The sequence below is a fragment of the Chrysochloris asiatica genome, unplaced genomic scaffold (assembly GCF_000296735.1).
Source record: "Chrysochloris asiatica unplaced genomic scaffold, ChrAsi1.0 scaffold00094, whole genome shotgun sequence".
Classification (NCBI taxonomy): domain Eukaryota; kingdom Metazoa; phylum Chordata; class Mammalia; order Afrosoricida; family Chrysochloridae; genus Chrysochloris; species Chrysochloris asiatica.
The window spans coordinates 6128592-6154130 of NW_006408612.1; the positions used below are offsets into that span (position 1 = coordinate 6128592).

Sequence of the window (25539 nt, forward strand, 5' to 3'; positions counted from 1 at the left end):
ACAGGGTTTATGAAAGCAGACTGCCACATCTTTCTCCCACAGAGCAGCTGGTTGTTTCGAACCATCAATTTTGTGGTTAGCAGCTGAGGACTTAACCACTGCACCAGCAGGTCTCCCCATTTACTATAAAACATATACATATTACAAACACATACCTCATTTACTATATAAACATCTACCATTGCTGTGGTTTAGTGCAGTGGCGTGGACTCCAACCACAGAGACCCCGTATAGGGTTTCCAAGGCTGTAAATCTTTTGGGGGAGCAGAAAGCCTCTTCTTTCTCCCACAGAGCAACTGGTGGGATCAAACTGCTGACCCTGTGGTTTGCAGTCCATTGCTTATCCTACAGTCACCATGCTCCCAAAAGTACCAGAAAATACAATAAAGCCTCAGACAGCCATACCTATGTAGACTGGAAACCTGCCAGAAGAGGAAAACTCACATATTTTCCACTAAAACAAGCAACAGAAAAGTGGTAATAAATACTGCTATCATAGGCAGACAAGTCCTGGTATGGCACTGTAGGATAAGCACTGGATTGCTAACCTCAAGATTGGTGGTTCAAACCACTGGCTCCTTGGAAACACTATACAGGGTTGCTATAAGTCAAAATCAACTCGACGGCACTTAACAACAATATCAAAAACAGAAAATTTGTGAGACTGGGACAAACAAGCTGCCCCATCAACTTCTGACTCTCACAGGTTTCACAGTATCAATTTACTGTGTGAAAATATGATAGTTACTAAACCTATAGCAAGGAGATCTGGTAGCGTAGTGGTTACGATCTGGGCTGCGAACCGCAAGGTTAGCAGTTCGAATCTACCAGCTGTTCCGCGGGAGAAAGATGAGGCTTTCTGCTCCCGTAAAGATTTACAGCCTCAGAAACCCTGTACAGGGTCGCTATGGGTCAGAACCGAGTCTACGGCACATAACCACCATACCTATAGCAGTTTTTTTCAGGAGCTATGAATCCTTTGGTAATAAAGTAGAAAATAAATGTGATGTCTTCGAGCTCTTCAGAGATAATATGTAAAGTGTCAATACAGTATTAAATAAATCAAGTACCCAAGTTTTCAGCATTATGAATGTATTATCCTTATAATTAGAAAAAAATCCCAGCTTTTTGAGGGAAATATATGTGAAATGTAGAATGTAAGTGTTTAAAGTTGGAGACTTCATTCATTTGTAAGCCTGTTATCATTTGTAAGCCTGACTTAAAATCATAAGGTCAGTTTGAAAAATCACCTCTTGATGATCTTTATCATTAAAATTTTTCTCAATTAAAAAATTCAGATGACATTCACCTATCATGAAATTTTGGTCTCTTAATCTAGGAATTTTTAGTTAAATCGGCTTTGTTATTTCCATAAGAATAATTTTTTAAATTAAATTTAAATAAAAAGTCAAATGTTTAAAAAAATGTACCTAACCACCTTCTGATGCAGCTGAAAACACACAATAAGCAACATATTCAAGTTGCATGCTTATTCCTTATTTTATTAGTTAAAACACTACTTTGGGGGAAATCTTTTACAACTTATCTAATATTAACATACTTTTAACATCTATCAAATATCCTTCTTCCCCTGGTCATGGAAAAACGCTTTTGACAACCTGACAACACTGGACACTTGCAACATTTATCAACTTTTAATTAACTGAAAATGATTTCAAAGCACAGACTTTCACTTTCAGATGTCTCTGTTTTCCGGAAGGTCAATCACACTTGAGAAACAAGATGAGAAGAAAACAATTTTGATTAGAGGAGTTATGTAAGGAGGCACCTTGAGCTGAATGAGGTGTTATCCCAAAGGAACAAGCCTTGAAGCTTCTGTGTGCAACAGCTGCGTGTGTGGGTGAGTGAGTATGTGCCAGAAAAAAAGAGAAAAAGAGAGAGCAAGAGCTCCCCTGACTGGAGAGACCTAAGAACAGCAGCTGACAGGGGCTGAGGCAGAAGTGCATAAAGAGGCTTGTGACTCTCCAGAGAACTGCAGAGCCATCTGTCCAGAAAATTCAAGCTGACAGGCTTAAGTATTCTGCAAGTCTCCCTACTGCATAGCAACGTCTGTTTCCTCCTTTCTTTCTATTACTGTATTATTAATTCATCTCGTTCCTTTTTCCTGTCCTTTTGAAATAACTTATCCTTTTAACTTCAACTAATAGAGTGAACTGACAAGTCCAGAAAGCTACTTCTTATGCAAGGGATAGAACTTTAAAGTCTCCAGTTAACTTATAAACACTAAGATGAAGGAAAAGAAACATGGATTGTGTTGTTGTGGCTCTCATCTAGAACTACATATTTTGCACACATACTTAATGAACACACAAATCTGGTAATATTAACAAATGCCACCAAAAGACTTAAAAATAGGCATGACAAAGTCAATTTCATCACTGATTTTTTCACTATTAAATGAACTACCATAAGCAATTTGTGAAATGACCTCTAAAGCACTTTCTTCACTTTTCTTTTGAGGTCACAGTTCAACATGTTCCAGCATCTGAAAAATTACCAGCAGTGTGAGGTTTTGGGTCCACTGCACAACGACTTCTACTCATCAACTTTATTTAGCAAGACTTTACCCTGGAAGACTAATCTGCCGCTGTACTATGAACTTGGCTAATTCACCAAGGTCTAAAAGGAAGGTTAAACAAGGAAGGACTTTCTTCACCATCTCCTTGCTGGTAGTATGGAAAAGACAAAAAGGAACACATATCAAACCAGAAGAACACATCATTCTCCTAAACTTTAGTGAGGTCTTGCCAGAAGTTGTCTCCATTTCCCGTTGAATACTGTACATATAGCAACATTAAAGGGGCCAGTAAATGAACTGGTTTAACACACTCTTATTTGCAGATACCTTTTAGCGTCTTGTTTCTGCTTTGACAGTTGATAGGAGGAAGGGGCTTTTACAGAACATGAAGCAGTTTAAATTTAACCAAAATTTCATCAGTCACTTTTTTAAAAAATTAAGTTGACAGAATCAGCTAATGTATATGCAGATGTTAATGATATACCCACCCTTGGATGCAACAATATTGCAAAAATACATGTTTTTCTTCCTTTAAGGACAGAACATAAGATATCAGGCAACAATAATAATATATGAGAGGTTCTGAGATAATGTTAACTATGGAGTCCTGGTATGGTGCAACAGGATAAGCACTGGACTATGAAACACAAGGTCAGCAGTTCAAACCCACCAGATGATCCTTGGAAGCCCTATACAGGGTCTCTATGAGTCGGAATGGACTCTACAGCACTTAACAACAACAACATTGCTCATTTGATTAGAGCATTACAGAGTTACAGAAAAATGCAAAGAATATATTTATTCTGGAAACTGTTCAACTACAGAGGTACCATGGCTTAAAAACTATTTTGCTCATTCAACAAACTTTATTGAGCAACAACTACCTGTAAGGTGTCCTGGTGTGGCACCTGGGCTGCTAACCACGAGGTCAGCAGTTCAAACCCACCAGCCACTCCTCAGAAACCATATACAGGGTCACTATGAGTCAGAAATGATTTGAAGGAACTTCACAACAAGAAGTGGAAAAGGCCAATCATTTCTTGAGAAGCACTGACATTCAGAAGTACAAGCCAAGAGGAGTAATGAAAGGGAGGGAAAGGAATAGAAGACAACACAAGAGCTTGGAAAACAGGAGAAAACAGTTTCGAGCAGAAGAGGCAATCAAAATAAATGGTGCAGAAAGAGCACACATGGTAGGTGGTTCCAACTCATAGCGACCCTGCACAGGGTTTCCAAGGCTGTAAATCTTTATGGGAGCAGAAAGCCTCATAGCTCTGTGCAACAGTTGGAAGTTTCGAACTGCATACCTTGAGGTTAGCAGCCCAACTCGTAACCACTACACTACCAGAGCTCCTTAAAAGTACACATGTTGTTGTTGTTATGCGCCGTGAAGTCAGTTCCAACTCATAGTGACCCCGCACAGGGTTTCCGAGGCTGTTAATCTTTACAGGAGCAGAACGCCTCATCTTTCTCCCACGGAGCAGCTGGTAGTTTCGAACTGCTGACCTTGCGGTTCGCAGCCCAATTCGTAACCACTACGCTACCAGAGCTCCTGGTTGTTTCTCCCTTTTGGCTATTGTGACTAATACTGCTTTGAATACTGGTACAGTACACATCAGTGTTTTATCACAGGTGTATGTATATTAAAGGTAGTTTTTACTTATAACTCAGGGTTATTTTTCCAATAATGTCATCCCTGTTAATTGATACTTAATATGCTCTGTGCGTTCAGAAGAGTTAGGAAAGCAGCAGCAATGGTAACAGAAAACACAGGGAGGACGTGGAGTAAGTGATGGCACACTGAGGGGAGTTCATCAGGGAGCTGGAATAGAATGTGTAAGAATTGTTGAATGTAAAACTGATGATCTGCTCTGTAAAACTTCACCCAATTCACAAAAAGTGGTTTTTTTCCATTTTTGGAAAAATGGATTTAAAAGATTATTGAATTTTTGAAGCCCCTTCATATTATATAATCCCACTTACATGAACTACCTGGATCCAGAAAATGTGTAGAGACACAAGTTTTGAGCTGGGGGTGAGGAAGGAATGGGAGTTATGCAGAAGATGTACTGAGTTTCTATTCGGGGTGATGTAAATCTTTTGGAAAAGGTTAGTAGTGATGGTAGTACAATACCGCAAATGTAATTAATTAATGAATTGTACTGGACTGCTAACCACAAAGTTCAAACCCATGAGTTCAAACCCATCAGCTGTTCCTCAGAAGCCCTATATAAGGTCGCTAGGAGTCAGAACTGACTGGATGGCATACCACAACAACCTTTAAAAATGGTAAAAATGATGAACTTTTGTTATATATATGTTATCACAATAAATTTTTTTAAAAAGCAAAACACTGCCTTGCTTTTTGGCTAGGAAGAAGCAGTACAGACTATTGTTAAGTGTCTATATAGGGTTTGTTGTTAGGTGCCATCGAGTCGGTACTGACCCTTAGCGACGTTACGCACAGCAGAATGAAACACTGCACGATCCTGGACCAACCTCACTACTGTTGCCACACTGAGTCCATCGATGCTGCCACTTGGCCAATCCATCTCGTTGGGGGGTCTTCCTCTTTTTTTCTGACCCTCCACTTATCCTTTAGCACCACCAACAACAACAAAAAAGTAAAACACTGCTCTGCACTGTGGATGGTAGGAAATGGTGAGGTTAGTGTTAAAGAATAAGTAGGCATGCAGGAAGTGAAGCGGGAAACACAGATGGCTCTTTTTCAGTAGACCCATAAGTATAGCTGTGGAGCTATAGGATAAGCACTCGACCCCAAGGTTGGCTTGAGCCATAAGGTCGGCGGTTCAAACTCACCAGCCACTGCTCGTGAGAGACCCTGTAGAGGGTCGCAATTTGATGGCACTTAACAACAACAACATGATGAAGAGTACCAAGAAAAGGTTTTATCTTTTTAAGACCTTTGGAATGGAGAAGCCTGACGGCTGTTGTTAAATATCAATGAATCAGTTCCAACTCATAGCAATCCTGTATAGGTTTTCCGAGGAGAGGTTGGTAAGGTAAATCTCTGCCCTTGCAATAAGCAGTTCAGTGTTTATTTTACGGTACCACACCAGGACTCCTAAGCAGGATTGTAATCAGAGGGAAACAATCTAGGAAGGAGTAAGAAACTAATAATACAGGACAAAGAAAAAAAATGCCTATGTGTATTTTTTTCAATTTTCTTGCATTGTATATTTTTGTAAACCACCTCAAATTCTTTCGGAAAAAAAAGTATTAATAAATAACAGGAAGAAAATTGCTCATTTAAAACCATGAGTGTTCATACTGTTGCTTATATCTATTCTTCTAATTACCATATGAAAGCTCATAGGAGCATTCATGTAACACACAAATTTATTATCACAAGAGAAACATTATATTGTTTTTATTTCCAGACCTGTAAAAGGTTAAGTTAGTCATTTTCATACTGAATTTCTATTCAATTGATTGTGTTCCCTACTGTGAGGGTAAAACAAGAACAAACCAAGCTAATTTATGTGCAATTCCTTTGTATTACTGAAATGAAAAGAAACAATAGTTTAATGAAGTGGAATTTGTTATGTAATTATGCCAAATAATTTAGAAACATCTGCTGGTGGTTAGCAATACCACAGTTAAACCTCAAGGAATCCATTCCCAGTGAGATTTCCATTTTATTCAAGCCTTTGTGAGTTTCTAGTTGGGAATCCATATTTGAATATGGAGCCAAGGAATGACAGAATGGCACATTTACTGAAATTTTTTAAATGAACAAAATATGGTGAAAAGATAACCGAGGGAATGAAACACATAGATAGGGAATTTTATAATAACTCCAGATTTGAGAAACACAATAGACTCTACTACAAAATGCAACATGGACTCAGACATTTATTGACTATCTGGTATGTGTCAGACACTGTGGCAGTTGTCAAGGAGACAGATGAAATCTACAGCCCTCCCATTAGGGAACTTCACCTAATGGGGGAGTCAGGAGAACATAAACTAACCATTATATCACCACTTGTTAAGTGCTAGGGCAGACATGTGTAGAGGGTACTATGATGCAGAAAAGAAGGCATGACTCACTTTAAAGGACAAGAGTCTTGAGGAAGGCTACTTCAAAGAGATGAGGATTCAAGCAAGGTGTGTGTGGAAGTGAGTCAGGCAAATGGCTTGAAGAATGATGGTGCCACAAGCAAAATGGCGCAGCCTCACCTTGAAGGTTATCAAGGTCACACCACATGGCACAAACAGAAATTGTTGAGAGAGTATATGTTTTGTTATGTAGATTTCCACCACAAAGTAAAAAGATTAGTGCAGCCTCTTCTGAGGAGGTAATGGGCAAGCTGGACAGCTAAGTAGAGATCCTATCTTGACAACTTTATGTATATGCAAGCTAAAGCATTTGTATTTATTCTTAATGGTGATGGGTACACCACAGGATGATTTTAAGTGGAAAAGTGAATTGTTAGACTAACCAATTTCTAAGAGGCAGGTTCTCCAATTATGGGTTCCAATATGTAATCAAGAATAATGACAAATAATGAGTAAAGGAGAAAGAAAGATCCATGAAAGCAAATTTCAAAATTGATTTAAGGTCTTTCACAGGATAAATAGAGTGATAGTCCATTGTTATGTATTTATTCTTCATTCCTTTATTCACTCAGTAATGCTGGACTGAGAAATCATTAGTGCCGGACATCAAGCTTACAGTCCTTGCTACATTTTAAGTGCCATGAGGAGAGCTGCTACATCTGATTATTCATAACTCAATCTCCACAAAAATATAGTTCCTAGACCCTAAGCAGTGATGAAATTCATCAAGCCTAAATGAAGAGCATAAATGAATCCACTCCTGCTACCCAGGGGCTCTGAGTCACTGGAAAGAGAACTGCAGGCAGTAGTATGTGACAAGTGAACTAGATACCACAAAACCCAAGGGCAGGAAGTGGCTAACTCTGAAAGGAGGAGCTGAAGAAATTATCAGCATCTTAGATGGGGTTCTTCTCCAGGAGGAGAGCTGTGGTTAGGAAGGGTAAGTCGTGGACTGCAAACCACAAAATCAGTCGTTTGAACCCACCAGCCCCTCCACAGGAGAAAGATGAGGCTTTCTGCTCCCGCAAAGAATTACAGCTTCAGGAACACTATACAGGGACACTATATGTCGTAACCGACTTGACAGTACTGCCCAGCAACAGAAAAGAACCTGGACAAAATTATAGAAGCATGAAGGAATTTGTCTGTATAGGGTTTCCAAAGGGCAGCTGGTGAGCTTGAACCGCCGACCTTGCAGCTCAAACCAACTTTGCAGTCTGGCACATTAATCAACAGCACCACAAGTAGCGGACTTGAAAAGTTGACTGAGAAAGCTTCTGAACCTTAGGGAAATTAGGAAGTTTTTTCCTTGGATTTTATGATCAAATCAATAGCCTCCTTAGTACTTACTGGATGAACTTATTTATTGGACACTTATTGAATGGGAGCTGCCATGTTAGTACAAGGATGCCCAGCCCCAGAACCAGAGCTGACTAGTTCACTGAGTTACCCAACCAGGTCAGACCTACTTGATCCTTTGCTGTTTTTCTTCCTAAGTGCCACTGATTCAGTTCTTGCTCACAGCGACCCTGTATCGGGTTCCTGCAGAGTGGCTGATGGGTTTGAACCACCGACCTTGTGGTTAGCAGTCCAGTGCTTATCCTATAGCACCAAAGGACTTAATAAGTTATCTGTAACTAGAGCTGATAAGGACTAAGGTGCACCTGACCTAAGCCATGGTATTTTCAATAACCTTGAATGCATGTAAAAGTTGGACAATGAATAAGACTGCAGAAGAATTCAGGCATTTGAGTTATGGTGTTGGCGGAAAGTATTGAAAGTGCCATGGGCTGCCAAAAGCACAAACAGATCTGTGTTGGAAGAAGTACAGTCAGAGTGCTCTTTGGAGACCAGGATGGCCAAACTTCGTCTCTCACACTTCGGACATGTTGTCACGAAGGACCAGTCACCGGAGAAGGATATCACGTTTGGTAAAGTGGAGGGTTGGATAAAAAGAGGAAGACCCACAGCAAAATGGATTGGCACAGAGGTAAGAGCAATGGGCTCAAACATGCCAACAATTGTGAGGTTGGCGCAGGACTGAGCAGTGTTTCGTTCTGTAGTGCATAGGGTTGCTGTAAGTTGGCACCGACTCAAAGGCACCTCATAACAACATTACAGTGAACACAAGAGGGCAACTGAAAATGAGAAAGAAACATTTCTTAAGATCTTCAAATAAATTTTTATTTCAAATGCTTTGGAATTCTTGAAGCATTAAGTCAAAAGGAGACCCAAATTTTCTTTTGTGCCTTGTTGTGTGCTGCTGAGTGGGTGCCAACTCATAGTGATCTTGTATAGGGTTTCCAATAGCATCTGGTGGTTGTGAATGCCAACCTTTCGGTCCAGTCCAGTGCTGATCCTACAGTGCCACACTAGGGCTCCTTATATGCCTGCTGGTGATGATGGTCATGTGCCATGGAGTCAGTTTTGACTCATAGTGACCCTGTATAGGGTTTCCGGGGCTATAAATCATTACGGGAACAGAAAGCCTCATCTTTCTCTCAGGGAACTGCTGATAGTTTCAAACTGCTGACCTTGAGATTAGCAGCCCAACTCATAACCACTATGCTACCAGAGCGCCTTCCTTATATGCCTGTTGTTGTTGTTAAGTACTGTCAAGAATGTTCTGATCCACAGCATCCCCATATAGAGTTTCCGATGAACTGCTGGTGAACTTGAACCACCAACCTTGTGGCTCAAACCAACTTTGCAGTCCAGCACATTAAACCACAGCGCTACACTAGCTCTAAACTAATTTTCAGATTATGGAGTTATTTCTTGTATTATTCTGTATTTCAGCAATAAAATCTTTCCTGGTAAAATAAGGAATACGTAAATGCCTCAGACAACTTTCACAATTAGGTTTCTAAGAAGCTAACATTAAGTGATGTGCTACTACATATCAGTGGCTTCTCCCCCCACATCACACCAAAATAATTCTGAGACTCTCGTTTTAGATCTCCCAAAGACTGTTAATAGGGTACTGCAAAGTAAGGAGTCCTGGTATGGAGCGGTAGGATAAGCACTGGACTGCTAGCTGAAAGGTCAGTGGTTGGGACCCATCAGCTAGCTGGTCCTTGGAAACTATACAGGATCACTGAGTTGGATCCGACTCAATGGCACTTAACAACAACAACAACAACAAATGCAAAGTAATGGATCACCTTTCTAGAGAAAACATTTCCAGGATATTTATAAAAAATCACTTATTTAACTAACTTCTTGTTTTGTTACAGGCAAACTAGAATTGGGATATACTCAATATGAACATAAGAAATCATGAATTTTATTTCTGTTTCCCTTTATAAATCACAGAGGTCTTTCAGAAATCTCTTCTAGATTGTTGTTGTTGATAAGTGCTGTTGAGTTAATTCCAACGCATAGTGACCCTGTATAGGGTTTCCAAGGAGCAGCTGGTGAGCTCGAACAGCTGACTTTGCAGTCTGACGCATAAGCCCACAGAATTAAGCATTGCCTGTTGGCCTGACATTGCTTACATTTTCAGATGTGGCAGCATGTGCACAGGGGCCATCAGAATTACAGGCGCCCCATGGAAGCAGCAGTCAAGAAATCAGACAACATATTGAATTAGGCAAATCTGCTGCTCAATACCTTTTTAAAGTGTTGAAGAGCAAAGATGTCAGCTTGAGGACTAAGGTGAGCCTGACCCAAACCATGGTATTTTCAATAACATCATATGCATGCGGAAACCGGACAGTGAATAAAGAAGACCGTAGAAGGATTGATGCTTTTGAGTTATGGTGTTGGAGGAGAATACTTAAAGTGCCATGAGCTTCCAAAAGAACCAATAAATCTGTGTTGGAGAAAGTGCAGCCAGAGTGCTCTTTGGAGGTCAGGATGGCCAAACTTGGTCTTTCATACTTCGGACATATTTTCAGGAGGGAAAAGTTGCTGGAGAAGGATATCATGTTTGGTAAGGTGGAGGGTCAGAGAAAAAAAGGAAGAAAGCAAGATGGATTAGAAAAGTGACAGCATCAATGGGCTCAAACACGGGGCAGTGTTTCATTCTGTTGTACACAGGGTCGCTATGAGTTGGTACCGACTCGATGGCACCTAACAACAGCAACAACCTGGTGGCACTGTGGGCTGCTAACCTCAACATCAGTGGTTCAAGCCCATCAGCTGTTCCACAAGAGAAAGAAGAGGCTGTCTGCTCCCACAAAGAATTATAGTTTCAGAAACCCTAAGGATCCGCTGTACTCTCCTCTACTCTCCAGTGAGTCGGAATCAACTCTATGGCTGCGATGATCTTTATTGTTAAGTTGTTGAACCAGGCCTCAAGCAGAGCATTCTCAAAGTCTGCAACGGTCCATGGCATATAGAGTATCACACTAAGCGGGAATGTTTCAGAACCACTTTTTCCAGTAGATCAGTGTCTTTATTAAAACAAACGGAGACACTGTGCTGGTATCGCAGATCTCTGTTGAAGTTTACAATAATAATATTTATGACAATATTAGCTATCGTGTATTTCAACCACTGGGCTAAAAGCTTACACATGTGATTCTTTTGTGTCTGTACAAGTGGGAGAAGGGAATTAATAGCTCCTTATTTACATGAGTCCTGGTATAGCACTATACGATAAGCACTTGACCGAAAGGTCGGTTTGGACTTCAAGGTCAGTGACTCAAACTCACCAGCTGGTCCTCAGAAACCCTATACAGGGTTGCTATGGGTCAGAACCAACTCAACAGCACTTAACAACCATTTATTTGTTGTTGTTGTTGTTAAGTGCCATTGAGTTGGTTCCAACCTATAGCAACCCTGTATAGGGTTTCCAAGGAGCAGCTAGTGAACTTGAACCACCAACCTTGCAGTTCAAACGGCTTTCCAGTCTGACTGTTAACCCACAGCACCACACCAGGACTCCACAATAATAACTTATAAATAAGGAAAAATTGAGGCTAGAACATCCAAGCTGGTCCTTGGCAAAAAAAAGCACTCTTGCCCCAAATCCTTTGCAGGTCCTTTCTACTGCACAGCATGCTAGAGACACCCCACTTATCACACGCTTCCCCTCTCACTCCACATAAAGCTCGTGGGTCACAAGACCCTACATAATCTGTGGCCCCCGCACCATGTCCCAATCACCCTTCTGTCCTCATCTCCTACCCTCTTGCTTACTTGACTCCATCCACACTGACTTCTTCCTGTCCCTCAAAAATGCCCAGCCTCAGTGTCTGTTCCAGGGCACACCTGCCTGTAAGTCTGTTCCAGGAGGTCCTGCCCTCACCTCACATGGCTCACTCCCTCAGTTCCTGCAAGTCTTTGCTCAAAAGTCACCTCATCTGCAGGCCTTCCTTCACTAATCTGCAAGGAAGTTAGCCCATTCCTCTCATCCCACATTTTCCTTCTTCATAGCAGTTGTCCTCTGGCATGTCATATAATTTTTAATTGCCTATTTCTCTTCATAAGAAGCTCAGGTAGCATAGTGGATTATGAGCTGAGCTGCTAACTGCAAGGTCAGCTGTTCGACTCTACCAACCACTCCATGGGAGAAAGATGAGGCTTTCTGTTCCCGTAAAGATTTACAGCCTCGGAAACCCTATGCAGGCTCGCTGTGAGCTAGAACAGACTCCATGGCACACAACCACCAACCACCACCACCATCTCTATTCATTGTACATATAAGGTACTTGAGGGGAGAAACTAATAGATCTGGCACATATCAGTCAATTAATATGAGAGGGCTTCGAAAAGTTGGTGGAAAAATTGAATGAAAAGATAATAAATTTTCCTCACTCTTTTGGAAGTGACCTCACATTTCCTAAACAGATAAGCAAACAAATCACAAAACGGGAAAACATTCCAATCTCCAGAGCTGCTCCTCAACAAAAACACGAAAACGGCACATTCCATGTTTCTCCTCCCTTCTCTTTTACATTGTTATCCATCCTCTACGTAATCCTCAAAGTCCTGGCTGTCTATAAGGCCATACGTTATACCTCATCCAAGCCCCTCTTAACAAAGCCTCAGGCACTAACGAAAACCACTTACCACTTTCTTTACTCTCATTGTATAACTTCCTCAACCAAAATGTTTGCCCTATTTTAAGCTCTCCAGTACATAAATAAATCATTTTTTGCTTTATGATAGGTGGAGTCCTGGTATGGCACTACAGAACTCTTAACTGCAAGGTTGCAGTTCAAACCCATCAGCAGCTACTTGGAAATCCTTTACAGAGTCACTATGAGCCAGAACCGACTTGATGGCAGTTAACAACAGCATATAATAGGGTGTTGTTGTTAAGTGCTGTCGAATCAGTTCCGATTCATAGCAACCCTGCATAGGGTTTCCAAGGAGCGGCTGGTGAGCTTAAACCACCAACCCTGTGGTTCAAACCTACCTTGCAGTCTAGCACATTAACCCATAGCACCACACCAGGACTCCATACAATAGGTTGTTATTGTTGTTAAGTGCCATGAGTCAGTTCCGACCCACAGCTATCCTGTATAGGGTTTCTGAGGAGCAGCTGATGAGCTTGAACTGCAACCTTGCGATTCAAACCAACTTTGCAGTCTATCACATTAACCCCGCAGCACCACACCAGGACTCCCATATGATAGATTGTTGTTGTTGTTAAGTGCCATCGAGTTGATTCTGACCCATAGCAACCCTGTATAGCGTTTCCAAGCAGCAGCTGGTGAGCTTGAACCACCAACCTTGCAGTTCAAACGGCTCTGCAGTCTGGCGCATTAACCCACAGCACCACACCAGGACAATGTTAATGATAGGTAGAGCTAACCGTATGGTTGGAGGCTCAAGTCCACCCAGAGGTACCTTGAAAGAAAGGCCTGGAAACCTACTTCACAAAAACTCACTGGAAAACCCTCTATAGCCCAGTCCTCCTCTGAAACACACGGATGGCATCTGCTGGTTGGATTTGTTGTTGTTTTTGTTGTTTTAAATTCTTATTTAACATATTTCTCATAGGTAACATGCTTTAACTATAAAGTAGTAGTGCAAAATGCATTTACTGTGAAAAGACTGCAGGGGAAATATTTCAGTCAGGCAGCTGTTTCCATATCCCTCAAATGGGCCACCTACTACACCACTTACCTGCTGTTTGTGCTACCTAGCACAAGCCACTTCAAACCCTAAAGACATCTCTGCCAAAGCAGTTTCACAGTTATGAAGGAGCTAGAAAAAGTGGCAACATCCCATATAAAAGGTACAATCCAAAAGGAATATACTATAAGGGATGACAGTGTGTTCCCAATGGCGGAGATGGGGAAATCAGAAAGAATTAGTAATTTAACGAGGAGGGCCTGTTACATCTTTCAATGTCAACTTTGTAGTCAGAAAAGTCTAGTCAAGTGCCAAGCCGTCCAATGAAATTCAAATTTAAAAAGTCAGAGTGGAAAGGGAAAGGAACAACCTTCGGTACAGCTGGTGGAAAACAATGAGGTGGCCCTGTGCCACGCCACTAAGCAATTGGCAGCAGGCCGGACCTTACTTATCTTTCCTTCTTCCACAGATTACTCAATTGTCGGCCTTAACTCTTTCCAAGAAGTGCTTACTCTTCTACATGTAAAAGAATCATTCAAAAATGAGGTAGAAAAAATTTTTACCCATCAATTCTTTTTTTCCCCCCTGAGGGAAATAAGGGAGAAAAGTTCAAGAAGCTTCCTAGATATAAAACCATTCGTTCAGAAATAATACTGTATTTTCTTTTTTTAAAACAGTTCAAATAATTAAGAAGCATGAAGTAAATTTTCTTTTTATTCATCTAGTTTTTGGATTGTTTTTAAGCTAGACTTTTTTTTCTTTAATTAATAATAGCATTGTTGAGATACAATTCACATATAATAAATTTCACCCTTTTAAACTATACAATTCAGTGATTTTTAGTATATCTGCAAACTATTCAATCTGTGTTTTAAAAATATGAAACTAAGTTAGGAATGCATATTTATAACTTTATTTTATCAGATGTAATTTTTATTCATTACAACTTCTTAATGTTTACCAAAAAAAAGCATTCTGTTTTCTTGATCTCTTTCTATCCTGTTATTTAAAGATAAAAGAATTATACTGATCAATAAATATCCAGTTTTATGGGAATCACTTTCTATATAGGAAACGTATAGCTGGTAATTTGTTGGAAGCCCAGGCTTGAAGGATTGGGTTGTCGTGAAATGTTTGCACAAAAAGTTGAATGATTTCATTTAGATTGCATATTACTGTTAAATGCCACTGAGTCAGTTCCATCTCACAGCGACACTGTATAGGGTTTCCAAGGAGCAGCTGATCAGTATGAACCACCAACCTTACCATCAGCAACCCAGTGTTTACCCTACAGCACCACACCAAGACTCCCAGACTGTATATTGTTGTTGTTAAGTGCTGTCAAGTCAGCTCCAACCCATAATGACCCTGGTATAGGGTTTCTGAGGAGCAGCTGGTGGGTTTGAACTGACAACCTTGCAATTCAAACTGACCTTATGGTCCAGCACATTATCCTGCAGCACCACACCAGGACTCCAGATTATATATTACAGGTAAATAAATTTTCATTGAAACCACAATAAAATTTTATTTTAAAACAGCAACAAACAAGATGAAGCTGCTTTATAGGATAGCTATTTGCAGGGGCAGACGTGACTCAAGGCTGCCTCACTCACATGCCTTCCACACTGTACACAGATGGTGAGTATCAGAGTTACAGCAGCTATGTATTTTATCTGAGCTCTCTTACATAGTACCAGATCTCTAAACATTAAAAGACAAATTTTAAAGCTGAAATCGTAAGTTTCTGCAACCACAGAAGAGGGGATTTGGAAGAGTATTTAAAGGATAATCATTTTAATGACAGCTAAAATGATAAAGGCCTGGTGTGGCACTGTGGGTTAATGTGCTGGACTACAAAGTCAGACTGAACCACAAGATCGGCAGTTCAAGCTCACCAACCACTCCTGGGAAACCCTATGCAGGGTCGCTAGGGGTCAGAACTGACTCAACAGCACTTGAACAACAATAAAACGATAGAACATTCTCAAAAGGCAACTGGGCTCAAACCACCACACTAGGCTACTGCTTAGATAACTCCCTCTCATATTCTCTGATGAGCAACACCTGAAAATAAGTGTCGGCAAACAGTACAATTCAAGGGGGAGTTTCTGATAAAATCAGCTCTGGGTCAAAGAGATCAGAGTAAAAATGTTCAGATGATTTTTTTTTTTTTAAGATGACGGAATGAAATAGAAATTTCATAAATGCTATACTTTCAATCTCAGAATAGTCATGTGGGAAAATAGAACATTTCCTCATTGCCTCACCAAGAACATGTCCATAACGGCTTCAAAGGATCTCTACAAAGATGGTCAGGGTAGAAGTGCCAGGGTAATGAAAGTTAGCAAACAAAGCAGGATACTGAATCAACTTCCACAGTAGCAGAGGGTCTGAAGAAGAATGGTGGGAAATGCATCTTAGAGAGAATCTATGAGAGTGATAAGAAATCACAGTGACACACTGTGCTCAGTCGGTGGAAAGGTTGGTGGTTTGAACCCGCCAGCCACTCCAAGGGAGAAAAGACCCATAGAGGTTACTGCCTAGGAAACCATGTGGGGCAGTTCTACTCAGTCATAAAGGGTCACTATGAGTTGGAATCAACTCAATGGCACATAAAATGGCAATGATGATGGTGACTAAAGAGTTATGAGAGGAAATGGGGGTAAAAACTCGGGGGGGAAGGGGGGGTGGAAGAGGGCACTAGAAAATGACAGCGCTAATTCTACCCCAATAGAGAAAAAAGTTATTTAGAGTCTAGCCAAACCAGCTGAACTGTAATTGAGTTGTAATTGAGTTCAACATCTTGTGGGCTGGTCTGGGCTGTAAACCACAGTCTCATTTAGCTTTACATGACAGAAATCTCTGGCAGAAGTCTTATTCATCCACCATGCCAACTAGGGTTCTATTGGTGTGGCCAATATGTCAGCTACTCTATCCCACATTAGATGAGCAGAGGTGTCCCTTCAATCCCAGGATTAGAGAACTGTGTCTACAATTAGGTGAACCCACTATTGTTTTGAAAAAGACTGAAGTGAGGCTAGAATGCAAACATTAGGAAAGCCAAGAGCTTGTCTCTTGAACATTGCTATAGATGGTGACTGACTGAATGAGGAATGTTAGTGAGTATTTGGATAATTTTTGAGATTTGAGAATTTTACAAGTATTTGTAGCAAAGCAAATAGATCATTTGAAAGGTGAACAAAAATGCTTACAAATTCCGGAATTTACAAAGATGCACATTTCCCCCCCTCAAAAATGACACTGTAAAATCAGGAAGAATTGGGGTCTGGTTCTTCCATCACAGAATGAAACAGAAACTTGCATTGAAAAATAGCCTTTTCGGTTTCTTGATAAAAGAAGCATTCTATAGTTACAGGGTTGTTGTTGTTAAGTGCCGTCGAGTCAGTTTCAACTCATAGTGACCCTGTATAGGGTTTTCAAGGTGAGCTTGAACCACCAACCTTGCAGTTCAAACCGACCTTGCGGTCTAGCGCATTAACCCACAGCACCACAACAGAACTCCATGGTTACATGGTTATATGCCATGGAGTCGGTTTTGACTCATAGCAACCCTGTATAGGGTTTCAGAGCCTGTAAATCTTTAAAGGGAGGAGGGATCTTTATGGAAGCTGAAAGCCTCATCTTTCTATGGTGAAACAGTTGGTAGTTTCGAACTGCTGACCTTGAGGTTAGCAGCCCGATTCATACGGATACAGGGTTGTTGTTAAGTGCTGTTGAGTCGGTTCCAACCCATAGTGACCCTGTATAGGATTTCCGAGGAGCTGCTGGTGAACTTGAGCCATCGAACTTGCAGTACAAACTGACTTTGCAGTCCAGCGCATTAACCCACAGCATCACACCAGGTTACAGGATGCTGTTGTTGTGGTCAAGTGCCGTCGAGTCAATTGCAACCCATAGCGACCCTGTATAGAGTTTCTAAGGAGCAGCTGATGAGCTTGAACCGCCTACCTTGCAGTTCAAACGACTTTGCAGTCTGACACATTAACCCATAGCGCCACACCAGGACTCCAGGTTACAAGATGTTGTCGTTGTTAAGTGCTGTCGAGTCAGTTTTGACCCATAGCGACCCTGTACAGGGTTTCCGAGGGTGTAAATCTTTATGGGAGTAGAAAGCCGCAACTTTCTCCCGCGGAGCGGCTGGTAGTTTCGAACTGCTGACCTTAAGGTTCGCAGCCCGATTCGTAACACTACGCTACCAGAGCTCCTTAGGTTACAGGATAGGGGGAGGGAAAAATTATGCACGGGCTAGAGGGCAGACACATGTTAACATGGGTGATGAGAAAGGCAACATACAAGAGGAAGGTTGGCAGAGAAAAGATGAAGGTTGCAGAGGGCACAGGGAGGAATAAAGTGAATAGTGGAAAATACTGTTAACTGTTGGTACAGGGAGGGTATTGCAGTCACTGTAATGATGCAAAGCGTAAGATGTGTAGAATGTAAGACTGATGATCTGCTCTGTGAACCTTCACTCAATTCACAATAAAGAGTGAAATCTCCTTTTAAACAGCAAAAGTGATTGCTAGTGAGGCTGAGTGATGGGCCACTCTTTGCTCTGCAGTTAATTTGAGGGGTATTTTGCTGAGTTTCTACAATATATTTACCAAATGGAAAAAATTATATAAATGTAAAATTATATTAGTTAATTTCACTTTTTAAAAGCAAGCTTTCATCAACTTTCTCTAAAACGAACATTCTCCACACTTATAAAAAGTCTGAAAGAAATGCCGAGCACAAAACAAAAACTAGACTAGGCTGTATTCAAGCCTAAGCCAACTAACAAGCAACATACACAAAATTGTGTTCTGGCATTGGCTATTCTGGTGAGCCTTATGTACTAAAAACTATGGTGACTTCTGACTTCCAAACCTGGTAAGTCATTTATCTGGTTTCTTGTCCCCCACCTTCTCCTCATCGCCATCTCAACAGACTCTTACTTCCTCATTGCTCCTCTGAATGTTCTAACTTGATCATTAAGAATAAAGAGAAGAGAAAATGTCTTAATATCATGCCACAGATGGATAAACTGGAATACACTATGTTGAGTGAAATAAGTTAGTCACACAAAAAAAATACTATATCATCTATCTCACTTATATCAAATAAGAAAATATATAGAAATCAAAGAATTCTATGGTGGTGCAGTGGTTAAGCACTCAGCTGCTAATCGAAAGGTTGGTGGTTCAAACCCACCAGCTACTACTCGGGATAAAGATGTGGGCAGTGTGCCTCCAGAAAGATTTACTTGGAAACTCTATAGACAGCTCTACTCTGTCCTATAAATTTGCTATGAATGAGAATCAACCAGATTTTGGAATAGAAACCAAAGATTCTCAGTGACTGAGGGAGTGAAAAAAGGGAGTTTTGCTTAGGGGACATTAAGTTTATGTTAATAGGTGAACTAATTCAGAAGAGGACAGTGATAATGTAATGGTTGCACAACAACATGAAGACATAATGTCACTGAATTATACATGCAGAAATTAATGAATTAGTGTCTTGTTATGTATATTGTCGCAACATTTTTTTTTTTAAGAGTAAACATAAAGGAATATGAACTGTTTCTGGGCTCTTCTCAACATAAACAAAAAAGTTATTCTGAATTGAACTTGTTTGATCAAATTTCCTTGGTTCTCAAATTTGAGCGTGCATTAGAATCACCGGAGCAGTCCATTTAAAATCTCCTATGCACTGGACTGCAAAGTTGGTCTGAACCACAATGTCGGTGGTTCAAGCTCACCAGACATTCCTTGGAAACCCTACACAGGGTCACTATGGGTCAGGTCAGAACCAACTCACTGGCACTTAACATCGATAACCCTTAGAAATGCAGATTGTGTAGGTCTTCAAGCTAAGGAATCTACATTTTTAACACACATCCCTGAGTGGTCTACACTTTGGGGACTGAGATAAAAAATAAATAAGTAGTCTCTGCATACAGGTATACTTTGCTTTATATCACATAAATGGTCTTAAAAGTTGTAACCAAAGTGAATTTTGCTAACTAAATTCTATGTTTCAACAAGATGACTAGAAAATTTTAAGGGTACTTGATTTTTATTTGCCTGTTGTAGTTTCTTATACTTCACTTCCACACTTCCTTTTTCCATCTACATTTCTAATATTTAACGATTTAAAATTCAGGAATCCTTTAAAAGAGCATTATCACACTTCTACACAGTAGCTCCAAACGATAAGTCCTGGACTACAAACTACAAGGTCTGAAGTTCAAGCCTGCCCGCCAGCTGTTCCACAGGAGAAAGATAAGGCTTTCTGCTCCATGAACATTGAAAGCCTCAGAAATCCTAAACAGGATCATAATGAATTGGAACCAACTCCAATGCATTTAACAACAGTTTTGCAGGAAGGTGAAACTTGATCAGTCATCCCAAATCTGAATCCTCAATTCCAAATAGATCCTATTCAGGGTAATCTCAGATCTACATTCATAGTCTGAGGAAAGACTTAGCTTTCCGGCAGGAGCTAGAAATTCTTCGTTTAGGTAGGGCAAGTTGAGTGCATGTTTTTCTAACAGTATGAGGACATAAAGTTTTTAATCCCAGGCCCTGCCATTCTTAAGAATAAACTAAATGGCTGGTAATACCACTTACATAGGTGTTTTGAACTTGATCGGAGCTTATGTTGAAAAATTAAAGCTTGCGTTTATTTTTATAATTTAACTCCATTTTATTGCGATCATTTTGAACTCACCTCATATTTACATAGATGTTTTCACATTCCCTGTCTCCCCAACATTAGCCAACTATTTCCCAATTCATCTGCTTTATTCACCAGGAATTGTAAAAGCCTTATCTTTAAAAACAAGCCTTGAAAATGCAGAATTTATCATTAAGACAAAAATTAATTTAGTCAGAAATTAGAAATTCACTTCTGGAAATCCTACTATGATATATTAGCTACAATAAGGCAAGATAAATGGTTCTTCATAAGAAAATACCAACTATGAATAACACCTCCCATAATTTTTAACTTTTGTATAAAAATGCCCAAATTCAAGGACACTACTTCTAGTAGATAATGGAGACTTGATACAAGATATTAGAAAACAACAGCAAAATTTTAATCATTTGTTTCAGAGAAAGATGAAACTTCTGTTTTTTGGTTTTTCTATAACTTTTTATTGTAAATTGGGTGAAGGTTAAGATGAAACATTTCTAAAAAGCACCTTTGGAGAACCAATAACAGAAATGTCACTTCTAATACTATGTGTACTTAAGCATAGTAAACATAGCCCCAGACTGAAGACTGGCAAATTGTGTAACTGTATTCTAGACCGAGTTTTGCCAAATAAGGGTCATGAGACCTTGGGAAATAACCTCACTGGGTCTAATTTTAATTTATAAAATAAGATGGTTAAATCATGTTAACTCTTTGATTCTAGCAGCTTGATTCATTGTGAGCTCTATACATCAAAGGTCATTTGGGGTATGTGATACCTATAATGTGCTTGATCAAATGACACTATTCAAATTTAACTGGAAACTTGATACTGTAACTTACTAAAACTGTCCTTATAGATATCAGCTGCCAGTGTTGGATTACCCAATAAATAATTTAAGCAGGGTTTATTTATGCTTACTTACTAATCTGTTGTTTGTATATTTTTTCACCATCAGAAGATTCTGCTTTTAGGTATGGCTGGCATCTTTCAAATGAATCAAGCCTCCCTTCAAATTTACAATCCCTGACAGTACTCAGCAAGGTAAAAACATGGGCTTAGTTGTGTTCATTTACCAATACGTTGTGAACAAATTTCACATCGGGAAAGTGAAATTGTTCGCTACAGATTAATAAACACTTGCTTACCTTGCCTATTGGATTATCTTCCCTTGTCAGTTACAATAATTGTACTTCACTCTTTGAAAATTTGAACAGCTAAAATTTCACAAATTTCCTTAAAGCTGGGTACTCCTATCCCATAGTCAGTTTTGTGAAATTAAACACTATCTTTTCAGTCTTTCTTCCCAATCCAATGTCTTGGAACTCTGGGAAATACACACATCTTGAAGTATTAGCCAAGAGACAATAGGGCTGCAATAATTACAACACAGAAATAACATTTCTCCTAATGAATATTCCAAGATAAGCTTGGAAGTAGTTATTTCCCAGTAGCCAACTTTCTTCTGTCTGCTCTCCTTCGTCACAACAAACATTTTAATTTTTTTTACAAACATTAAATTAAGTTCATCCCCACTTATTCCTGTTTCCAAAGGAATACAAGAGTCCAAAAAATCCACATTCAATCCAACAGGAAGCAACACATGCGTTTGGCAATTCCAGGGAAAACAGGGATGCAATAGACATCCTGGTCAAGATGAATAAAGTTTCCGGAATCTTTATTTACCTACTTGAGGATCGTAGGTTTAGAAACAACCAGCTAACTTCTCTCCCAAGTTTGCATCTTAGACATGTCGTACGTTTACAGAACACCGAAGACCCCAGAGTCTCCCAGTCCAGAATTGGCCAGCGGAGCACACGCCCATCGGCCCTGCCTGGAGAGGAAACAATGGGAGAGGCGCGAGGGAGCGAGCCCGGCGCCCTGGGCGCCCCAACTCCACCACCCGGACAGGCACCAGGGTCGCGCATGGCGTCCCTTCGCCGCAGCCCCGGCCCCATAACCCCCGATCCCGGGGCGCGGCCCCACCTGCGGAGGTGCAGGAAAGGGCTGCACTTACCAAACAGGGTCAGAGCCATTGTAAGGGCGCTCGTCGCCTGCGAGTCCACGCGCTCCTCCCAGGCCCGCCAGAAATCACCGCATCGGCCCGACGCGCTCACACCTCAGAGAGTAGGGTGCTGGAGGGGCGTGGCGGGGAGACGCTGCAGGCCGGGGCGCAGGGGGTCTCTGCAAGAAAAAGTTATTCACGCGTTATCGTCAGGCGCACCCACACCAGGGGATACCCGCTAGCCCTCGGCGAGCCGGCACTTGTCGCTGCCATCTGTGTAGTACGCGGGGCGTGCGCGCAGGCGGCTGTACCTGCGAGGCGGGGAGGCTCGGTCGCGGCGCTGTGGCGGGCGGAGAGGCGGCGCCGCAGTGGCGGCGGTGGCGGCGGGAGAGGAGCAGCCGCGCAGTGCCCCCGGCGGGGAGCGCTCATTCCGCATCCCCCGGCCTCGCAGACGCCATCTTGCGATAGCGTCTCCCTCAAGATCCGCCGCTTCACCTCCCGCCTGCCCCTCCGGGCAGCCGGGCCCTATGCGTTCCCATAGCAACGGGAGCGCGCAGAGGCGCGCGGCCCTCCTTCCTGAGGTTGTGGGGAGCCGCCCCGGCCCCTCTAGGGGCGGCGGGATGGGGAGGGGGTGGTACGCGCTCTAGCAGCAATCCAGTCTTTTTTTTTTTTTTTAATGGGATTTGGGAAGACATATAAAGAAGAAAAACTGAGCTGTTACTAGAATGACGAAGAGTCACAGGAGGATGCGCCAGGGAAAAAGGACCCAGGCAGGGTCGTCTGGGGATCGGGTTCGTTTGAGGATACACTTCTTCTCCTGGGGCTCTCGGGGTTAAAGGACATTGTGGAGCCTGTTGACCGAAGACTGGAAACTGGAGCTTGAAGCACAAGAGAGGCACTGAATGTTGCTTTCCTTTCAGTTTGGATTTCGGAACCACCAGTAGTTCTGATCTGGTTGTCATATGTGAGGACACAAGAGTCGCTTAAAACGCTTCTGGGATTACTGCAAAATAATTTCTTAAAAGGCCGATGTTTGAAAACCTAATTTGCTTCTCTCTACATTATTCCTTTTTGATAGTGGAAAAAATAGCAAGTCTCACTGGTAGACACTTTTCCTTTACCACAAAAGATTGTTCCCCTGAGCCTTTTGTGTTTATTGATAATCACCTGGCAACATCCTTCCTTCTAGGATATTCTCTCCTTGGCTCTGGCTTTGCCTTAAATAATGAGGAGCCCTACAACGCCTTGAGGTTATCAAGCTAAAGATGCTCTTGAAAAGCTCGGTTGTGATGGTTTTGATCTTTTTCATTTCATGTATTCAAAATTTCAGTATTCTGTCCTTGCCATCTTTATTCCCTGTTTTAATTTTTTTTATTGTTGTTGTATATCTCTGCTTTGGAATGTTGTGCTATTGGGCATCTAACCTTGTTGATTTTGTCTGTGGTGCTCATTTCTCTTACAGGCTCCTTTTCCTCTTGAAGGTCCCCTAATACCATTTTCCTCTTCTCTTACTTTTCAGCTAATTATTTCCAGAATATTATAGAAATGTCTTCTGTTTAATTTATCTTGGGGATCAAGTCATTATAAGATTGAGAATTACTACTTCAAATAGAACCACAGTTAATTCATCATCTTGATTTCACAGCCTACTGAAGCATCGGAAGAAAAAAAAGTGGGTTGAAAGGAGGAGCCAAGCCTTTTGTTTGAAGTCAGTTAACACAGGGAAAAAATACTAAAATGATCCAACATGAATGGTCAAATGTTTCAGATGCCATATGCTTGAAATTTTCTGATGTGATAAAATGACTTTCTGAAATGGAAAAAAAAAATTCAAATTCTCAGAATTTCAAATCTTTAATAAAAATGACTCTTAATTTGCCTTCCAACCCTTTCTTTTGAACAGCCTTTTTGCTCATTAAAATTACAAACACACAGCTCACTAAACGTAGGAAACTTTGTGGGGCAGGTTGTATAGCCCTGAAAAAATTCTAACTAATCTCTATTCATTGCTTTAACCACTATTTATTCAACCATTTTGGGGATTTAATGTACATATCTTTGAGACTGAAGATATATTAAATGCTTTCTTCTTTCTAGAAATATGCACATATACATACATTGTTGTTGTTAAGTGCCATTGCGTTGCTTCTGATTATTAGTGATCTTTTTCCAAGGATCAGCTGGTGTGTTTGAACCACCATCCTTATGATTCAAACAACCTTGTGGCCTAGAGCTTTAATCCTACAGGGCCACACCATAACTCCATATATATGCACTTAAAATTTTTGCCACATAAATTCAGGGTAAAATTATGGGCTTTTCAGACAAGGAGCCCTAGTATCCTAGTTGTTATCAGTTGGGCTGCTAATTACAAGGTCAGCAGTTCAACTCTACAAGCTGTACCCCTGAGAAAGATGAGGCTTTCTGCTCCAGTAAACAGTTACAGCCTTGGAAACCCTATACAGGGTCCTTATGAGTGGGAACCAACTTCATGGCACACGACAAGCACTATGGGCTATTCAAGTGTGGTTCCCACTTGTAGTGACTCCATGTAAAGTAGAATGAAATACTAACCAATACTAACTGGTCCTGAGCCTTCCTCACAATCATTGTGACACTTGAGCCCATTGCTGCTGCCACTGTGCCAATCCATCTCATTGGGGATCTTCCTCTTTTTCGCTGAGCCTCTACTTTTCCAAGAATGATGTCCTTCTCCTGGGACTGGTCCCTCCTGATACTATATCCATAGTATAAGGGAGTAAGTCTCACCATCCTGGCTTCTAAGTAGCATTCTGGTTATACTTCTTTCAACATAGATTGGTTTGTTCTGGTAGTCTATACCTCTAAGATTCTTCTCCAACACCATTACTCAAATGTGTGTATAAAGTGACATCAAGTCTGTTCTGACTCATAGCAACCCCTGTACAGGATTTCCTAGGAACAGTTGGTGGGTTTGAACCCCTGACCTCTAGTGCCACACCACTCCATATATATTTGGACCCTGGTAGCGTAGTGGGTTACAAGTTGGACTGAAAAACCGCAAGATCACCAGTTTCAATCTAGCAGCTGTTCCACGGGTGAAAGATGAGGCTTTCTGCTCCTGTAAAGATTTACAGCCTCAGAAACCCTATACAGGAACACTATGAGTTGAAAACAACTTCACAGCACACCACCACCGTGCTG

General features: G+C 41.1%; 1 protein-coding gene across 1 annotated transcript in view; it reads right to left on the bottom strand.

Moving 5' to 3' along the window:
* CHN1 (chimerin 1) overlaps positions 1-22716 on the bottom strand; it is a 318387-nt gene extending 295671 nt beyond the window's left edge. The window contains exon 1 of the mRNA XM_006866659.1: positions 22369-22716. Within this exon, the coding sequence (XP_006866721.1) occupies positions 22369-22387 (19 nt within the window). The 5' untranslated portion in view covers positions 22388-22716. The remainder of the gene's footprint in view (positions 1-22368) is intronic.
* Positions 22717-25539: the final 2823 nt, after the last annotated feature.